Raw genomic sequence first — 18083 nt, 5'->3', positions numbered from 1 at the left:
CATAGTGATGACTGCTACTTTTGTTTTGTCAAACTGAAGGGTTTTTCTACAAAGAACAAACATAAGATTAGTTACCCTGAACTTGAATCTGTGATTAGGCCAGTTCCACATGATAGTACCTTGCCAGTTCCTGTACCACCGTTGTCTGGATTGAATGAAAATGAAGTTGAATAGGAAGACTGGAGCTGAAGCTACTGGTGAAGACATGGAGACCTCATGTCAAGATGAGAATGTAACTGATCGAGCAGCCAGAACGATTTACTCAGCATGAATTAAATGATCTCATCAGAGACCTTTCACTGTCAAAAGATGAAGCTGAACTTCTTGCATCTAGGTTGAAACAGAAGTCGTCTTCATGATGATGTCAAAGTGTGTTATTACCGAAACAGAAGTAACACTTTAACACAATTTTTCACAGTTGATGAACCAATGGTGTAATGTATAATACTGTAATAATAATCTTTATTTATATAGCGCCAACATATTCCGCAGCGCTTTACAGTTGAACAATTTCAAACATAACAGTCATAAGTAACAATGTTAACAATACAATAATTAAAGCAAAATAAGACAACCCTGCTCGTGAGAGCTTACAATCTACAATGAGATGGGGGAGATATAAGGTACAGGTGTGTATTTACAATGATGGCCAAGCCATCTTGAGGGGGTGGGGGATAGATGGAAGTAGTGAATGGGCTACACACACACCTTCACATAAAATGACTTTGATTAGGGAACTTGATAGGCCGCTCTGAACAAATGTGTTTTGAGGGAGCGCCTATAACAATGCAAATTGTGAATGATCCTAATATCTTGGGGTAGAGCATTCCAGAGGATTGGCGCAGCACGGGAGAAGTCTTGGAGTCGGGAGTGGGAGGTATGGATTAGCACAGAGGTTAGTTGAAAGTAGTTTGCAGAGCGCAGTGGTCGGTTAGCCCGATAGACAGAAATGAGGGAGGAGATGTAAGGGGGTGCCACACTGTGGGGAGCTTTATGGGTGAGAACAAGTACTTTGAATTGGATTCTATAATGAATGGGCAGCCAGTGTAACGACTGGCGAAGAGCGGACACGTCTGAATACCGATTAGCTAGATGGACAACCCTGGCTGCTGCATTAAGGATGGACTGGAGAGTAGAAAGTCGAGTAACATATAGGCCAATTAATAGAGCATTGCAGTAGTAGGAGTGGATCAAGGCGACAGTGAGGGGTTTTGTTGTTTCCATGGTGAGAAAAGGGTGGATTCTAGAGATGTTCTTTAGGTGTAAGCGGCAAGAACTGGGCAAGAGATTGTATATGGGATGTGAAAGAGAGATCGGAGTCAAACATAACACCCAGACAGCGCGCCTGCTGCCGGGGTGTTATTTTGATGCCACCCACGGAGAGGGAAATGTCAGACTTATGGAGGTTAGTAGATAGTGGGAGCAGAAGTTCAGTTTTGGAGAGGTTGAGTTTCAGATAGGGAGCGGACATGATGTTGGAGACTGCGGACAGTCACTGGATTTCTGTAGTACAGCGGGGGGTAAGGTCAGGGGATGACTTGTATAGTTGTGTGTCATCAGCGTAAAGATGGAACTGAAAGCCAAATCTGCTGATGGTCTGTCCAATTGGGACCATGTAGAGAGAGAAAAGAAGAGGGCTAAGGACTGATCCCTGAGGTACCCCAACAGTTATAGGAAGAGGAGATGAAGTGGAGCCAGCAAACAAAACACTGATGCACTTGGGTGTTCAAAGTGCTCACCACACATCTAGATAAGCTTCTTGGTGGGGTCTAGTTCCCAAAATGGGGTCACTTGTGGGGTCTCTACTGCCTAGGCACATCAGGGTACTGTAACAATGTGAATGGCCTCTTTGAAGAACTGAATCAAGTGTATTTTGTTGCAGATCGGCAATTGTTTATTGACTCATGCCAGAGAAGTTTAAAAACAGTGTTGCTTCACAATGGAAATATGAAACCATCAATCCCTATTGCTCACTCATGTCATCTAAAGGAAAGTTATGAAAATCTGTCAGTTGTTTTGGATGCTACACAATATAAGCATCATCAATGGAATATCTGTGGAGATTTGAAAGTGATTTGTCTGCTAATGGGAATACAAGGAGGTTTCACAAAATATTGTTGCTTCTTGTGTTTATGGGACAGTAGAAATACAGTAGAGCATTATGTCCGTCGTGATTGGGGACAGAGAAACCTTTATGCTCCAGGTAGAGACAATGTTCATCATAATCTTTTAGTTGCTCCTACAAAAATCTTTCTTCCTCCACTACATATTAAGTTGGGATTGATTAAAAACTTTGTGAAAGCGATGACAAAGACTAATTCACAAGGGTTCCAGTACATTTCACAGAAATTTTCCAGCATTTCACAGCAAAACTGAAGGAAGGGGTATTTGTTGGTCCTCAGATCAGAGAGCTTATGAGAGATGTGTTTGAAGGAACTCTAAATGATAAGGAATTGAGATCTTGGAAAAGCTTCAAGTGGATCTGTGAAAATGTCTTAGGAAAACAAAATCTCCAGAATATGTTGAAGGTGTTGAGGAACTGCTAAATGCATACCAGTGTCTTGGATGTCGCATGTCTCTGAAAATGCACTTTTTGCATTCACATTTAGATTTCTCCCCTCAAAATCTTGGGGATGTAAGCGATGAGGAAGGCGAATGGTTTCACCAAGACATTAAAGTAATGGAACACCGCTACCAGGGGGTTTGGAATGACTCGATGATGGCAGATTACTGTTGGATGTTATGTAGGGACAACCCTGAAAAATCGTATCAATGACAGTCTAATGAGTCTAATTAAGTCCTTTTTTTCTCTGAAGAGACAATTTGCATATTATATTTCCCAGAGGAACATTGTATGGCGAATAAGCCTCCTTACCTTGACAAGCCAGAGCTGGTATGTCACTCTCCAGAAGGAGAAACGTTGCCCCTTAGACCCCAGTCCAGAGCCTCTCACCTAGCCAAATCAGTTCTCATGCTTCGCACTGACGAGGGCCAACAGCCCGAAAAACCGTGTCTGCAAATTGAGATAATGATTTGACTTTTATCCTAAGTCACATTGCACGACTCGTTAAAGGGTTGATTGTGACTTGTAGGATCGCTACTTCCAACAGGTGGCGCTATAGACTTTAAGTCCCCTTTTTCTCTGAAGAGGCAATTTGCATAGTCTAATATCAAGCACTTTTAATTTCTGCTCATATTTTTGTTTCTATTTTGCTTGTGAAATTATTTTGGTTCAATAAAAACTGTTTGTAAGGTGAAGCATTTTTTTCTGATATGTAGATTACTGTTTTCTTAATGTCAGTATATTTCCTATACCTTCATAATAATGATGCTGCTCCATGGAAACTATACGTGCTGCAGAAAAACTATATACGGTACATTTTTGAAATCCGGACAAAATGATTCAGAAGTCACCTGCGATGATTACAAAAAATGTTTTTTGTAGACGTGTTAATAGTTTTTTTATTATACATTCTTGTTTGATGGTTTCAGGTTACTCCAATTTCTTTACTCTTTTTTTTGTCAGTTCCATGTCATGGGAGTACTCCACCTCATATTTTCAGCGATATATGTAGGAGACTATATACTTTCTGTCTCTAACCTTCAGTTACAGTGGGTACGGAAAGTATTCAGACCCCTTTAAATTTTTCACTCTTTGTTTCATTGCAGCCATTTGGGAAATTCAAAAAAGTTCATTTTTTTCTCATTAATGTACACTCTGCACCCCAACTTGACTGGAAAAAACAAATGTAGAGTTTTTTCCAAATTTATTAAAAAAGAAAAACTGAAATATCACATGGTCATAAATATTCAAACCATTTGCTCAGTATTGAGTAGAAGTACCCTTTTGAGCTAGTACAGCCATGAGTCTTCTTGGGAATGATGCAGCAAGTTTTTCACACCTGGATTTGGGGATCCTCTGCCATTCTTTCTTGCAGATCTTCTCCAGTTCTGTTGGGTTGGGTGGTGAACGTTGGTTGACAGCCATTTTCATGTCTCTCCTGAGATGCACAGTTGGGTTTAGGTCGTGTCTCTAGCTTGGCCAGTCAAGAATGGTCACAGAGTTGTTCTGAAGACACTCCTTTGTTATTTTAGCTGTGTGCTTGGGGTCATTGTCTTGTTGGAAGGTGAACCTTCTGCCAAGTCTGAGGCCCAGAGCACTCTGGAAGAGGTTTTCATCCAGGATATCTCTGTTCTTGGCCGCATCCATGTTTCCTTCAGTGGCAATGCTGGTTTTCATATGTCATGCAGGAGAGGCTTCTGTCAGGCCACTCTGCCTTAAAGGCCCGACTGATGGAGGGCTTCAGTGATAGTTGACTTTGTGGAACTTTCTCCCATCTTCCTACTACATCTCTGGAGCTCCGCCACAGTGATCTTGGGGTTCTTCTTTACCTCTCTCACCAAGGCTCTTCTCCCACGATTGCACAATTTTGCTGGACGGCCAGGTCTAGGAAGGCTTCTGGTGGTCCCAAACTAATTCCTTTTAAGGATTATGGAGGCCACTGTGCTTTTGGGAACCATGAGTACTGCAGAAATTCTTTTCTAACCTTGGCCAGATCTGTACTTGCCACAGTTCTGTCTCTGAGCTCCTTGGCGAGTTACTTTGACCTCATGATTCTCATTTGGTCTGACATGCACTGTGAGCTGTGAGGTCTTATATAGACAGGGGTGTGCCTTTCCAAATCAAGTTCGAGATCAGTTTAATTAAACACAGCTGGACTCCAATGAAGAAGTAGAACCATCTCAAGGAGGATCACAAGGAAGTGGACAGCATGTGACTTAAATATGAGTGTCTGAGCAAAGAGTCTGAATACTTATGACGATGTGATATTTCGGTTTTTCTTTAATTTGCAAAAATTTCAACAGTTCTGTTTTTTTCAGTCAAGATGGGGTGCAGAGTGTACATTAATGAGAAAAAAATGAACTTTTTTGGTATACTCATTCTAATTTACCGAAGCTCTGACTTTCCGAGTACCGTATTTTCCGGCGTATAAGACGACTTTTTAACCCCTAAAAATTGTCCCAAAAGTCGGGGGTCGTCTTATACGCTGGGTACGGCGTGTGCAGGGAGCGATCCTGGATGTTCCCAGGGTCTGAAGGAGAGGAAACTCTCCTTCAGGCCCTAGGATCCATATTCATGTAAAAAATAAAGAATAAAAAAAAAAAATATGGATATACTCACCCCTCCGAGAAGCCTGGCTGTCACCGCTGCAAGCGTCTGCCTCCTTTCCTAAGAATTGCAGAGCGTGAAAGACCTTCGATGACGTCACGGTCAGGTGACCGATCACATGAGCGGTCATGGACCAATCACAAGACCGTGACGTCATCGAAGGTCCTTTATTCTCTGCAATTCTTAGGAACGGAGGCAGACGCTTGCAGCGGTGACAGCCAGGCTTCTCGGAGGGGTGAGTATATCCATATTTTTTATTTTTATTCTTTATTTTTTACATGAATATGGATCCCAGGGCCTGAAGGAGAGTCTCCGCTCCTTCAGACCCTGGGAACCACACACCGTATAAGATGACTGGGCGTATAAGATGACGCCCAGTCTTATACAGCAGGCATATCCCAAATTCCATATTTTATATGGAAAAGTTGGGGGTCGTCTTATACGCCCAGTCGTCTTATACCCCAGAAAATACGGTAATCATTATTGGTCGAACACTCTGCTGCTCACTGTCTCGGGGAGGGTTAAGTGTTGGATGCTACAGCCTTTGTGGGTCAGGAATTCCCACTGCAGGGACATGTTGAATTTACCTGGTTCAAGTGCTTCAGTGGAAGCTGGCTGGGGTTCAACTGATGACATACGTAAAGATGCCTAAAGAGGTGCACGCCTTGATGACGTTGCCACTGGCACCTGAAGCGGCCCCTCTATGGATACAATTTTCCTTCCAGGAACTTGAAGGTCATCCATGGTTAGATGAACAGTGTTTGCAAAGACAGCAGTAAGACTCTTCTGATTGTTATACAAGAACATCATAATAAGTCCATGAGATTTTTTTCCTGTCTGATACTCTGGGTTTGGCAAAATTTTAATCTTACCGCTTTATAAGTAAGTGTTTATATAGGAGGGATCTCCGCTTATTACATTCACGAAGATGTATTATAAGGCAACCCATGTGCATGTAATTCCACAATGGATTATTGCCACCCTTTTCTATGAAATGGGGTTTGTCTGTCAATCATTTGTGTTAAAGCATCATTATTAGAGCTATTAAACCTTGAAATATCTCTTAATTACCTCAGTATGTATGAATATCTCAATTTCCTGTTGCCTGTGGGAGGTTTTGCATATACCCAGTTTTAGTGTGTATATACCATCTGTACCAGTGGCTTCTATTGTTCCCTGTGTCTGAAAGCATCAAAGGGTCTTACCTTGGCAACACGGCAGGTTTTAGACAAAGTGGGGCCCCAAATGCTAACATATTGCATCATCACACAAACAATTTGGCAGTATTTACATGCACTGAGTTTAGACCGTTAAACGAGCGTGATCAACACAATTGAAGTCGTTCTGCGCTTTTTTCATGGCCTCTTTACACCGGCTAAGGAACAGTGGTGAGGACAGAACGATTACTAGTAGATCAATCTGTCCCCATACAGGATGATGTTATCAGCAGTATATCTGCAGTGTCCACTGGGCGATGTGTTTCTGAGAACTATGATTTCTGTTCCAGCATAAATAATCCAATCACTCGATGAATAGGCAGCATTATGCTCATTTAGTACAATGCACAGCCCCATAGTCCTTCATATAGTACAATGCATACCCCCATAGTCCTCCATATAGTATAATGTACACCCCCATAGTCCTCCATATAGTATAATACACCCCCCCATAGTCATCCATACACTATAGTGCACAACCCCATAGTCCTCCATATAGTATAATGCAGCCTCATAGTCTTCCAGTATTCTAGCCACCACATATTCACTGATTTACAAAAATAAATACAATACTCGCCTCTCCTCATTATAATAATAATCTATATTGCGCCAACATATTCTGCTGTGCTTTACAGTTTTTGCACGCATTATCAACGCTGTCCCCGATGGGGCTCGCAGTCTAAATTCCTTATCAGTATGTCTTTAGAATGTGGGAGGAAAACGGAGTACCCGGAGGAAACCCACGCAAACACGGGGAGAACATACAAACTCCTTGCAGATGTTGTCCTTGGCGGGATTTGAACCCAGGACTCCAGCGCTGCAAGGCTGCAGTGCTAACCACTGAGCCACCGTGCTCAACGCATCTCCTCACCTCTGCAGCTCCACTGCCCAGCTCTTGGCAATTTCTCGCATGGAATAGCCTTCATTTCTAAGAACAAGAATAGAATTGTTGAATTTCACATGAAAGTTCTTTTTTTTCTGGCCATTTTGAGAGTTTAATGGAACCAACAAATGTAATGCTCCAGATTCTCAACTAGCTCAAAGGAAGGTCAGGTTTATAACTTCTCTAATCAGCCAAACTGTTTTCAGCTGTGCTAACATACTTGCACAAGAGTTTTCAAGGGTATTCTAACCATCCATTAGCCTTCTTACACAGTTAGCAAACACAAAGTACCACAAGAACACTGGAGTGATGGCTGTTGGAAATGGGCCTCTATACACCTATGAAGATATTGCATTACAAACCAGATGTTTGCAGCTAGAATAGTCATTTACCACATTTAACAATGTATAGAGTGTACACTATGTTCCAAATTATTATGCACAAAGAGTTTAGGAGTGATAAGGTTAGAATTTTTTTGTTTGTCATTTAAACTCATTGATGGTGATGTGTGTCAGGGCTCTTTATATCACTGAAAGCAATTGCAAATACCTGTCCAAATTAGTTTGGCAGGTGTGTCCAAATAAAGGCAAGACTACTTAAGAAGGCTGTTCCACATTATTAAGCAGCCTACATTTTTTGCCAAAATGGGAAAGAAAAAGGATGTGTCGGCTGCTGAGAAGCAACAAATTGTGGAGTATTTAGGTCAAGGCATGACTACAATCAACATTGCCAAGACACTTCATCGTGATCATCGCACAATCAAGAAGTATGCAGCTGATTCCCAGCACACACGTGTGCGTGCTGATAAGGAAAAATTGAGGACTCTTTCCAACAGGCAATTGCATAAGGTTAAAAAAGCAGCTGCAAAAATGCCTTGTCATAGCAGCAGACAAGTTTTTGAAGCTGCTGGTGCCTCCAACGTCCCCAGAACAACAAGATGCAGGGTACTTCAGAGGTGCGTAAGCCATCCTGTCGACCACCTCTATCCACTGCACACAAGCAGAAACCGCTCCAGTGGGCCAAACGATACATGAAGACTGACTTCCAAACTGTTTTGTTCACCGATGAGTGCCGTGCAACGCTCGATGGTCCAGATGGATGGAGTGGAGGATGGCTGGTTGATGGACACCCCATGAAAACATGGCTAAGGCACCAACAAGGAGGAGGTGGAGTAATGTTTTGGGCTGAAATCATGGGGAGAGAGATTGTCGGCCCCTTTATGATCCCTGAAGGGGTAAAGATGAACTCCATAATCTATGTGGAGTTTCTAAAACAACACTTACTGCCATGGTTCAAGAGGAAGAACCGTGCTTTCCGCAACAAGATCATTTTCATGCATGATAATGCACCGTCTCATGCAAGAAACACATCTGCATCTCTGGCTGCTATGGGCATAAAAGAGGACAAACTTATGGTGTGGCCACCATCTTCCCCTGACCTCAACCCCATTAAGAACCTCTGGAGCATCATCAAAAGGAGTGTCTATGATGGCGGGAGGCAGTTCACATCTAAGCAACAGCTCTGGGAGGGTATTCTGTCCACATGCAAAACAATTGAAGCAGAAACCATCCAAAAACTGACAAATTCAATGGACGAGAGAGTTCAGAAGCTTCTTTCGAACAAGGGGTCCTATGTGCAAATGTAACATCACCTAGAATAAAGTTTTCACTTGAACACTGTTTGATTTCATTTTGTAATAAGCTGATAATGCTTATAACTTCACAATTGACCATTGTTTTGTTCAAAATAAAAAAAAAAAGGTTGAAAACTCTGCTGTGCATAATAATTTGGAACATGCATTTTGAGTGTTTATTTTTTTTAAAAAAGATACTGTTTTCATAGGCAGTTTGTTCCAAAACATTGCAATTATACTAGAATAGTAGATGACTGGAACATAACATTGACTGCAATTCAGATAGGTAATTTAGAGAAAATATGAGGAAATATTATTTGCATAATAATTTGGAACACAGTGTATTTCTGAATCATTTAATGTTGGCTTCAATCGAAAAAAAAAGTTTTTCTTTCAAAAATAAGGACATTTCTAAGTGACCCTAAACTTTGAACGGTAGCGTGTGTGTGTATATAATATACCGTAATATATTTTATATTTTTACTTTTTACATTGTCCCAGTTTGAGACATTACTGTATTACACCAGATTGCTGATCAGAACATCAGAGCAGCATCTGACAGGCAGGGAAGGAGGCGTCTCAGGTCCTGCTCTCTGCAGCCACTGGGAAGCTACCTTCCCTGCAGGACCCAGAAGGACCATGCGGCCATCTTGGGGCCAGGGGTCTCCATAGAACCCATCAGGACAACATGATTGGTTCAACATCTGCCCTGAGAAAGACACTAGTGTTAACAAGCATGGGGTACCTGCTCCCCCAACTGCACACAGCACTTTTCCAATTGCCTTGGACCATATGCCGGCTGTGACCCCATTTGGTAATGGCTTTGTTATTCTAAACAGTGCATTTTTTTCTCTGGCTGTTGACTGTGCTTATTTGCATGGTGCTTTCTGGTATATTTTTCTTGCTGGAACTTTTTTAGCTTACTAGGTAGGGCTGGTAGAACACCATCTATCCCTTTGTGTTTTTCAATGTGATTCTGATCTCTAAATACCTATTTGCAATTATTACCAGTTTCTTCTATGCTTGTATTCACATGGTAACATTTGGATATTCATTGTCATTGATGGTGTAACCCTGTTCATGTCTTGGGGAGGACCTTATTTGGTCAGGTTTTGTCAGCCATTTTTTTTTTTGCATTTTTTTATAGTTTATGGTGGTATACTTAAGTCTCTTTGTGTATTTATATATCAATAAAACTTGTTTTGTTAAGGTGATCCCTATTTGTATGCATACCTCTTTTTCTCCTTGGCCTTTGACTTACTTCTAGTATGAATTAGGTTGATCCCTAAACGAGGTATTTATTCTTATTTTGTGTATAACATTTTGTGGTGCCCGCTACTATGAACATTTCTAGCAATGCAGAACATTGAAGCAGCATCTGACAGGCAGGTAAGGAGGCATCTCAATTCCTGCTCTCTGCAGCCACTGAGAAGCCACCCGCCTTGCAGGACTCAGAAGGACCACACGGCCATCTTGGGGCTAGGGGTCTCCATGGAGACCATCAGGACAACAAGATCGCATTGCGTTGTCCTGATAGAAGCGTGCAGGGAGCCCCCTCCCTGCGCGATGTCCCTCTGTTGCTGTCACTACTGACAGCGGCATCAGAGGGTTTAAATGCCCGCGATTGGTGCATACAGCTGACACCCGCACCTGATCACCACGTCGCTCAGTGTGAGGCCGTGTGATTGGTGCGCCGTACTAGTACTGCTGTTTGTGGGAATTGGTTTTTTTTTCAGTTCTCTAAAATGACCAAATTCTGTTGATTTTAGTATGTTGATCTTCTTTGGATTATTGATTCTGTCATCCATGGTCCCTCCTTGAATCTTTAATCGGGGCTTTTATGCATCGGTCTGCTTGTAGTTTGTGTGCTACCCTCCATGTTTTCTCCGTTTACTTAACTAAGAATCATAGACCGTACTCCTGGTGGTTGTGTTGTATTAAAGCTAACCCTGTAATATCTCAGTTAATTCTACAGATTACAGTTCTAGAATGATAAAAAGTCTCATCAAACCAGTGAGATCTCAGTTAAATGGACCCAGTCATATTCCCATAATTCTATTAACCTGTAGATGTAGGGTTACTTTGCAGGTTATTAGTGTTCTAAAGATGCCCACCCACTGCACTGAAGGCATGACTACTAAGCGGAAATTAATTTTATTTCTCCCAGCAACCTCCATCTTTCACAGAGCAGGCCATTGCGGCTTCAGTCACCACTCACTACACGGTGAGCCGTGACTGTAAGCTGCACTATGTACTGACTGAGTCCCCCCGCTATGTATTCAGCTGTGACGTAAGCTGTGCTGGCAAGCTTCTCACTGAAAGCCGGAGGCTACCAAGAGGAATGCAGTTTATTTCCTCTTGGTAACCATGCTTTCAGCGTGGAATTCCGGCAGTTTTAGAACACTGGTAACCTGCTATTTTACCCTATATCTGCAGGTTAATAGCATTTGGGGACATGACTGTGTGTCCCTTTTAACGTTTTTAGTTGGAATTGTACAATCGTAAAAACCAGTCCAGTCTCAATTTACTAATTGGAGTTGTATGTTGGCCAGAGCAGTAATCTCATTTAATGCTCATAATTTAATATTCCTAGTAGGATTTGCATGATTTTAAAACTAATAAAATCTCAGTAAAACAGCTCATTGGAGTTGTATGATGGTGAAACCAGCAGGTTCTAGAAAGTTAAATAAATGATACCTTAATATCTGCAATCTGATAGTTTACTCCAGAGAAATCAACTTTTTTATTTTCTTCTTATAAATAACCGGTTAAGATCTTTGGGCTGGAGACAGATCTGCATGAGAATCCGCCTCCAGAACTTTATTTTAAATGAAAGGTGGTGTTACCAGTGTGCACCAAGTAACTGACTCTTTACATTCCTAATCCCACACAGCTCTGCCGTGAGATCAGAGCTCACACAGAACAGCAAAGCTAGCATAGTACAGCAGTAGTGAACTTTCTCATTACAAGCATTGGCAGCAGCACCTGTACTCATAGTGCTGGCAGTTCTGCTGCAGGGCTTTGCCTGATTACAACCAACACAGTACAACAGTGTTAAACCTTGTCTCATTACAAACACAATAAGCACATTTGTAATGGTCTTCACACAGCGCTTCCAGCTCTGCAGTATTGCCCTTCCCCCACACTAGCAGCCTGTGAGATGGAAGCTGTAGTGCAGTGGACAATTGCGGCTACATAAGTAAATGTAATTACACAAACTTCAGTTCTAATGTTTTGTGTTGGCGCTGATCTCAATGCAGAGCTCTGTGTGTTTATCAGAGCGAAGTGTCAGTTATTGTTTGATACACACTGGTAATGTCACCTTTTATTTAAAATAAGCTCTGGTGGTAGATTCTGAGGGAGATCGATCGCTTTCTCAAAAATCTTAACAGCTTATTTACATATAAAAAAAAATGTGAATTGCAGATATCCAAGGTATCAATCTTTTATTCAACTTGCTCTGTCCTGCATGCCCATAAAAACGGCTTAGCAAGGTTGATCCTAATGACAGATTCCCTTTATATCTGGTATCTTAGGCAGAGTAGTAAATTGCTTGTCGTTGTTTTTTTTTTTTTTTTTTCAATAGCCAGGTTTGGTTGGATTTTTTTTTTTTTTTTATTGCTTAAGGCAACTCCAAAGGGTTTGGGTTCTAGTGATTTTGTTTCTGCTTTTTTCGATGCTAGAAACAAATGTTGTTTTCTCTAATTACCTGATGGCTAATTAAGAGTAAATGCACAGTGGTATGTAAAAGTGTGGGCACCCCTGGTCAAAATTAGTTATTGTGAACAGTTTAACTTACCGTATATACTCGAGTATAAGCCGACCCCCCTAATTTTGCCACAAAAAACTGGGAAAACTTATTGACTCGAGTATAAGCCTAGGGTGGAAAATGCAGCAGCTACCGGTGAATTTCAAAAATAAAAATAGATGATCCATACCGTTCATTATGGCCCCATAGCTGTGCCATATAGTGCTCTGCACCGTTCATTATTGCCCCATAGCTGTACCATAGAAAGCTGTGCCATATAGTGCTCTGCACCGTTCATTATTGCCCCATAGCTGTGCCATATAGTGCTCTGCACCGTTCATTATTGCCCCATAGCTGTACCATAGAAAGCTGTGCCATATAGTGCTCTGCACCGTTCATTATTGCCCCATAGCTGTGCCATATAGTGCTCTGCACCGTTCATTAAGTGAATTTTACATGAGGCTAAGGAGCGGTAGCACAGGACCTCCTGCTGTCTCTGCAGCCCGCAGCCAGCACACCCCAGCCACTTGACACCACTACAGAGCCGCCCCCCCCCCTCCTCTACAGCAGAGGTGTCAAACTGCATTCCTCGAGGGCCGCCAACAGGTCATGTTTTCAGGATTTCCTTAGCATTCCACAAGGTGCTGGAATCATTCTGTGCAGGTGATTAAATTATCACCTGTGCAATACAAGGAAATCCTGAAAACATGACCTGTTGGCGGCCCTCGAGGAATGCAGTAGTGCATCTTACAATCCAAAAAATACTGTGCGTGTGTATGTGTGTGTGTGTATATATATAAATAGTGTATATTTGTCATCTCTTTTTCACATGTTAAAAATTTCAAAAAGGCTGCAACAGTTTGAGCATCCTTGGAGATTTATGCACTCCGATAATTTTGAGCAGGGTTTCGGACTTAACTTGTTAGGGTTATGGCTTGTTCAACATCATAGTTGGGAAAGGCCAGGTGAAGCAAATTTCTCAGCTTTATGAAAAACCCAGCCTCCTCTAACCTTGTGCCAAAAAAAGCAGCCATGGGTTCTTCTAAGCAACTGCCTTTCACCTGAAAAGGAAAATGGGTGAAGGTCCACAAAGCAGGAGAAGGCTGTAAGACAATAGCAAAGCATTTTCTAGTTGCTCTTTCGTCAGTTCGAAATGGCAGTTAATAGGAACAGTGGAGGTCAAAATAAGGTCTGGAAGGCCATACAAAATTTCAGAGCTGCTTGTAGGATTGCTAGAGATGCAAATCGGAACCCCCGCTTGACTGCAAAAGACATTTAGAAAGATTTAGCAGACTCTGGAGTTGTGGTACATTGTTCTACTGTTCAGAGACACCTGCACAAATAGGCCTTCATGGAAGAGTGATCAGAAGAAAACCTCTCCTGCATCCTCACCATAAAATTCAGCATCAGAAGTATGCAAAATATCATCTAAACAAACATGATGTGTTTTGTAAACAAGTCCTGTGGACCTATGAGGTTAAAATAGAATTCTTTGGCCACAATGATCATAGGTATATGTGGAGAAAAAAAGGGCATAGAATTCCAGGAAAAGAACATCTTGACAACCGTTTCGCATGGGTGTGGATCAATCATGCTTTAAGATTATATATTGTAGCCAATGGCATGGGAAACATTTCACGGGTAGAGGGAAGAATGGATTCAATGAAATTTACACCAAATTCTTGATGCAAACATAACACCATCTGTAAAAAAGCTGAGGTTGAAAAGAGGATGGCTTCTACAAATGGATAATTGTTCTAAACACACATCAAAATCCACAATAGATGACCCGAAAAGGAGCAAGCTGAAGATTTTACAATGGCTCTCACAGTTCCCTGATCTTAACATCTTTGAAAATCTGTGGTAGACCTCAAAATAGCAGTGCATGCAAGATGACCCAGGAATCTCACAGAACTAGAAACAATTTCAAAGGAAGAATGGATGAAAGTCCCTGAAACAAGAATTGAAAGACTCTTGTCTGGCTCCAAAAAGCATTTACAAGCTATCATACTTTGAAAAGCTACTAACAATGCCGGATGCCCAAATTTTTGCATCGTCCCATTTTCCTTTTAGTAATTTTTTAAAATGTAAAAGATGAAAATATTTTTTGGCCTAAAAATACAAAGTAAATGTTTCATCTTTAACTTTAGGCCTTTTTAGAGATAGTTTCACTTTCAACTTGCTTACCTGTTCACAATAACAGTAATTTTGACCAGGAGTGCCCAAACTTTTACATGCCACATTGTATATGTATAATTCTCTCATCAAGTTGAGAATTTGTATTTTTATTGTTAGATAGATGTAGATGCATTTTTGCGCTGTTTATATTTCGTAGATAAGGTTCTTCCACATAATTTGAATATTACCTTCCAATGGGACTTTATTTTAAGAAAGAACTTTTTATTTTATTTTTTTTTTTTAGTTTGCTGTTCTAGTCTTCCCCCTGTCTCATAAACATTGTGGAATGGTCCTAATTTTTTAAAAAGAAAGAACTGATCATGAACCGTGGTCCCTCCTTATGGGTGTGTTCCTCTATTAATCTCACATTGATGCTGTTATGGGAGATAGGAAAACTTACTGGTTAATGTTTTTATTGAACCAGTAATGACACCATTCCAATTCCCTCCTTTTTGCTTGTAGTTTGTGTGGAGTTTCTCTTTCCTGTTTTCTTTAAATATGTTTAAAACATTTACAATGGTTGCGAATTTTGAGTACCTTTTTTGATAGGTCGGCTATACCAGCCTTGTATGCATGTCTCCTTATTCCCATCCTTGTATGCATGGCTCCTTATTCCCATCCTTGCATGCATGGCCCCCATGAGAAAAGCAGAAAAAAAAACATTCTACTTACCTTCCCTGCGCGCCCTCGCAGCATCTCATTCCGGGTTCCAGCAGCTCCAGCTGTCCCCGCTCATTAAGGTAATGAATATTCACCTCTTTCCACGCCTATGGAAGTGGTGAATATTCATTACCTTAATGAGCGGGCACCAGTTAGAGCCGGCGGCTGTGGATGTAACTCTTCACACGCTGCTATAAGAGAAATGAGTATTCATTTCTCTTTGGCATTGGGCATAGGCTTTAGCTGCAGGCGCCGGCTCCTGCTTCCTGTGTCCCGCTGCTCTGCTGCTCCCCCTCCACTGTAATAAACTGGGACAATGACTTACTTGACTTGTGTTTAAGCCAAGGGGGACATTTTCAGTACACAAAAAAGTGCTCAAAAACTCGGCTTATACACTAGTATATTTGGCAAATAAACAATTGGTGTCAACGTATTTGTGCTGATGATCAGAGGCAGCTGATTGGTGTTCTCTGAAATATTGGTGTTCTCCTTCATAAACTGGTGGCAGCTGTGTGATCTCCTTGCTGTGACCCCTGATACCAAACATCCTTTTTTAAACATCTCTACTATGAAGAAAATCGACACAGAATTATGGCCTAAATAATAAATCTTTATATTATGCTTGTGATGGGGAAAATGTCAACATATTCATGCTACCCAAACCATGGGCAGCATGAATCCTAGCCTGGCTGCACAATTACCCTTTTCTTGAATGCACTGGTGTTTTCAGAGAAAATAGACTTTAAAGATCCGGCTGGGGACCATAGTCGGAGAGAAGGCCTAGCACCGCTACTGTCCTACTGCTAAATCCGGTGATGAGCTCCTTTTTAACTTAGATCAACAGGGAAGAATAACCACCTCCCATCAAGAGATAAGCGGTGCCAGAAGTGTATGGAACGTAAAACAATTAGACCTGGAGCTTTAGGCTAAGTGCACACGTTGCAGAATTGCCGCGGAAATTTCCGCGGCAATTCTGCAACTCCTGCCGCGGGTATATCGCATGCGAAATTGGCATGCATATTCCTGCAGAAAACTAGCGTTTTGCAAGAATAATTAGCTTGCAGAATGCTAGCGTTTTCCAAGCGATCTGTAGAATCGCTTGGAAAACTGATTGACAGGTTGGTCACACTTGTCAAACATAGTGTTTGACAAGTGTGACCAACTTTTTACTATTGATGCTGCCTATGCCGCATCAATAGTAAAAGATAAAATGTTAAAAATAATAAAAAAAAATGGTTATACTCACCTTCCGCAAACAGCCGATATACGAAAGCGGCCACGTGCACCGCTGAGAAGCGGGAGGACTCCGGGGGCCATCGAAGGCGAGTATATCACGATTTTTTATTTTAATTATTTTTTTTTTTTACCAATTATATGGTGCCCAGTCCGTGGAGGAGAGTCTCCTCCACCCTGGGTACCAACCGCACATGATCTGCTTACTTCTCGCATGGTGGGCATAGCCCCCTGTGGGAAGTAAGCAGATCAATGCATTCCTAGGTGTGCGGAATCCCCGCGATTCCGCAAATTAATGAATATGCTGCGTTTTTTTCTGGAATGCGATTCAGCTCAGGAAAAAAATGCAGCATGTGCACAAAAAATGCGGATTGCATTCTATTAAATAGGATGCTTAATGTGAGCGTTTTTTTCACGGTTTTATAGGGGAAAAAAACGCGAAAAATCTGCTACGTGTGCACACAGCCTAAAAGTGTTTTTTTAGAAAATGGTTACTGATTACATTATTTCCATTCTTTCTGCTCACAGGAGGAGTAAAACTGGGTCTTGGAGACTTCATATTTTACAGCGTGCTTGTAGGAAAAGCAGCAGCAACAGCGAGTGGGGACTGGAACACCACATTAGCCTGTTTTGTTGCCATTTTAATTGTAAGTAACCCCCCATAAAACTGTAGTCTCAAAGTAACCAATAAACAAAAATTTCTTCCGGTAAACTGTTTATTTGAATTGACCTTCTTATATTTTTTTTTTTTTTTTTTACAGGGATTATGCCTTACTCTATTGCTCCTTGCAGTTTTCAAAAAAGCCCTACCAGCTCTCCCTATCTCCATCACATTTGGCCTGGTGTTCTACTTTTCTACAGATAATATTTTACGACCTTTCATGGATACTCTAGCCTCACACCAGATGTACATTTGATGGGGCACTACCATGGATTTCTGAGGATTAGGCAAACCTTTAACCTCCTGCTGTAGATTTTAAGGCAGGGTTGTACTCGCCATTTGATAACAATTTAAATTAAGTTTTAGAAGAAAATGAAGTATTTTTATGTGATAAGCAGCAAACTATGAAAATAGTAAATTAGGAAATATGATGAAATATATGTGCTTTTTTTATTTTTTATTTTTTTTAGTTTTGGTTTATGAATTTAATCCAAAGTAACAAATCGTGTATTTTTTAATGTTTCTGAACACATCACACTGGTGTGATACTGGATCTCTTCTTGTGCCGCATATTTTAAAATGGAGAGTTTAAAAACTGGCAAATCTGCAGTAACAATGTGGATTTTCCCACAGATTTGTTTGGACTTTTGCAGCAAATTGACTTTTGTTTTCCATTCTGAATTGACATCCCGTGTGGACT

General features: G+C 41.2%; 1 protein-coding gene across 4 annotated transcripts in view; it reads left to right on the top strand.

Moving 5' to 3' along the window:
- PSEN2 (presenilin 2) overlaps positions 1-17852 on the top strand; it is an 86102-nt gene extending 68250 nt beyond the window's left edge. For all 4 annotated transcript variants that reach the window (XM_077283237.1, XM_077283239.1, XM_077283238.1 and 1 more), the window contains exons 10-11: positions 17251-17369; positions 17484-17852. In XM_077283237.1, coding sequence (XP_077139352.1) covers positions 17251-17369; positions 17484-17639 — 275 coding nt within the window. In that variant the 3' untranslated portion in view covers positions 17640-17852. The remainder of the gene's footprint in view (positions 1-17250; positions 17370-17483) is intronic.
- The last annotated feature ends 231 nt before the right edge of the window (positions 17853-18083 follow it).

This window comes from Ranitomeya variabilis, chromosome 2 (assembly GCF_051348905.1).
Source record: "Ranitomeya variabilis isolate aRanVar5 chromosome 2, aRanVar5.hap1, whole genome shotgun sequence".
In the NCBI taxonomy this organism is placed as follows: Eukaryota; Metazoa; Chordata; class Amphibia; order Anura; family Dendrobatidae; genus Ranitomeya; species Ranitomeya variabilis.
Note: the sequence above shows the minus strand (reverse complement) of the source record. Positions and strands in the feature narration are given on the sequence as shown.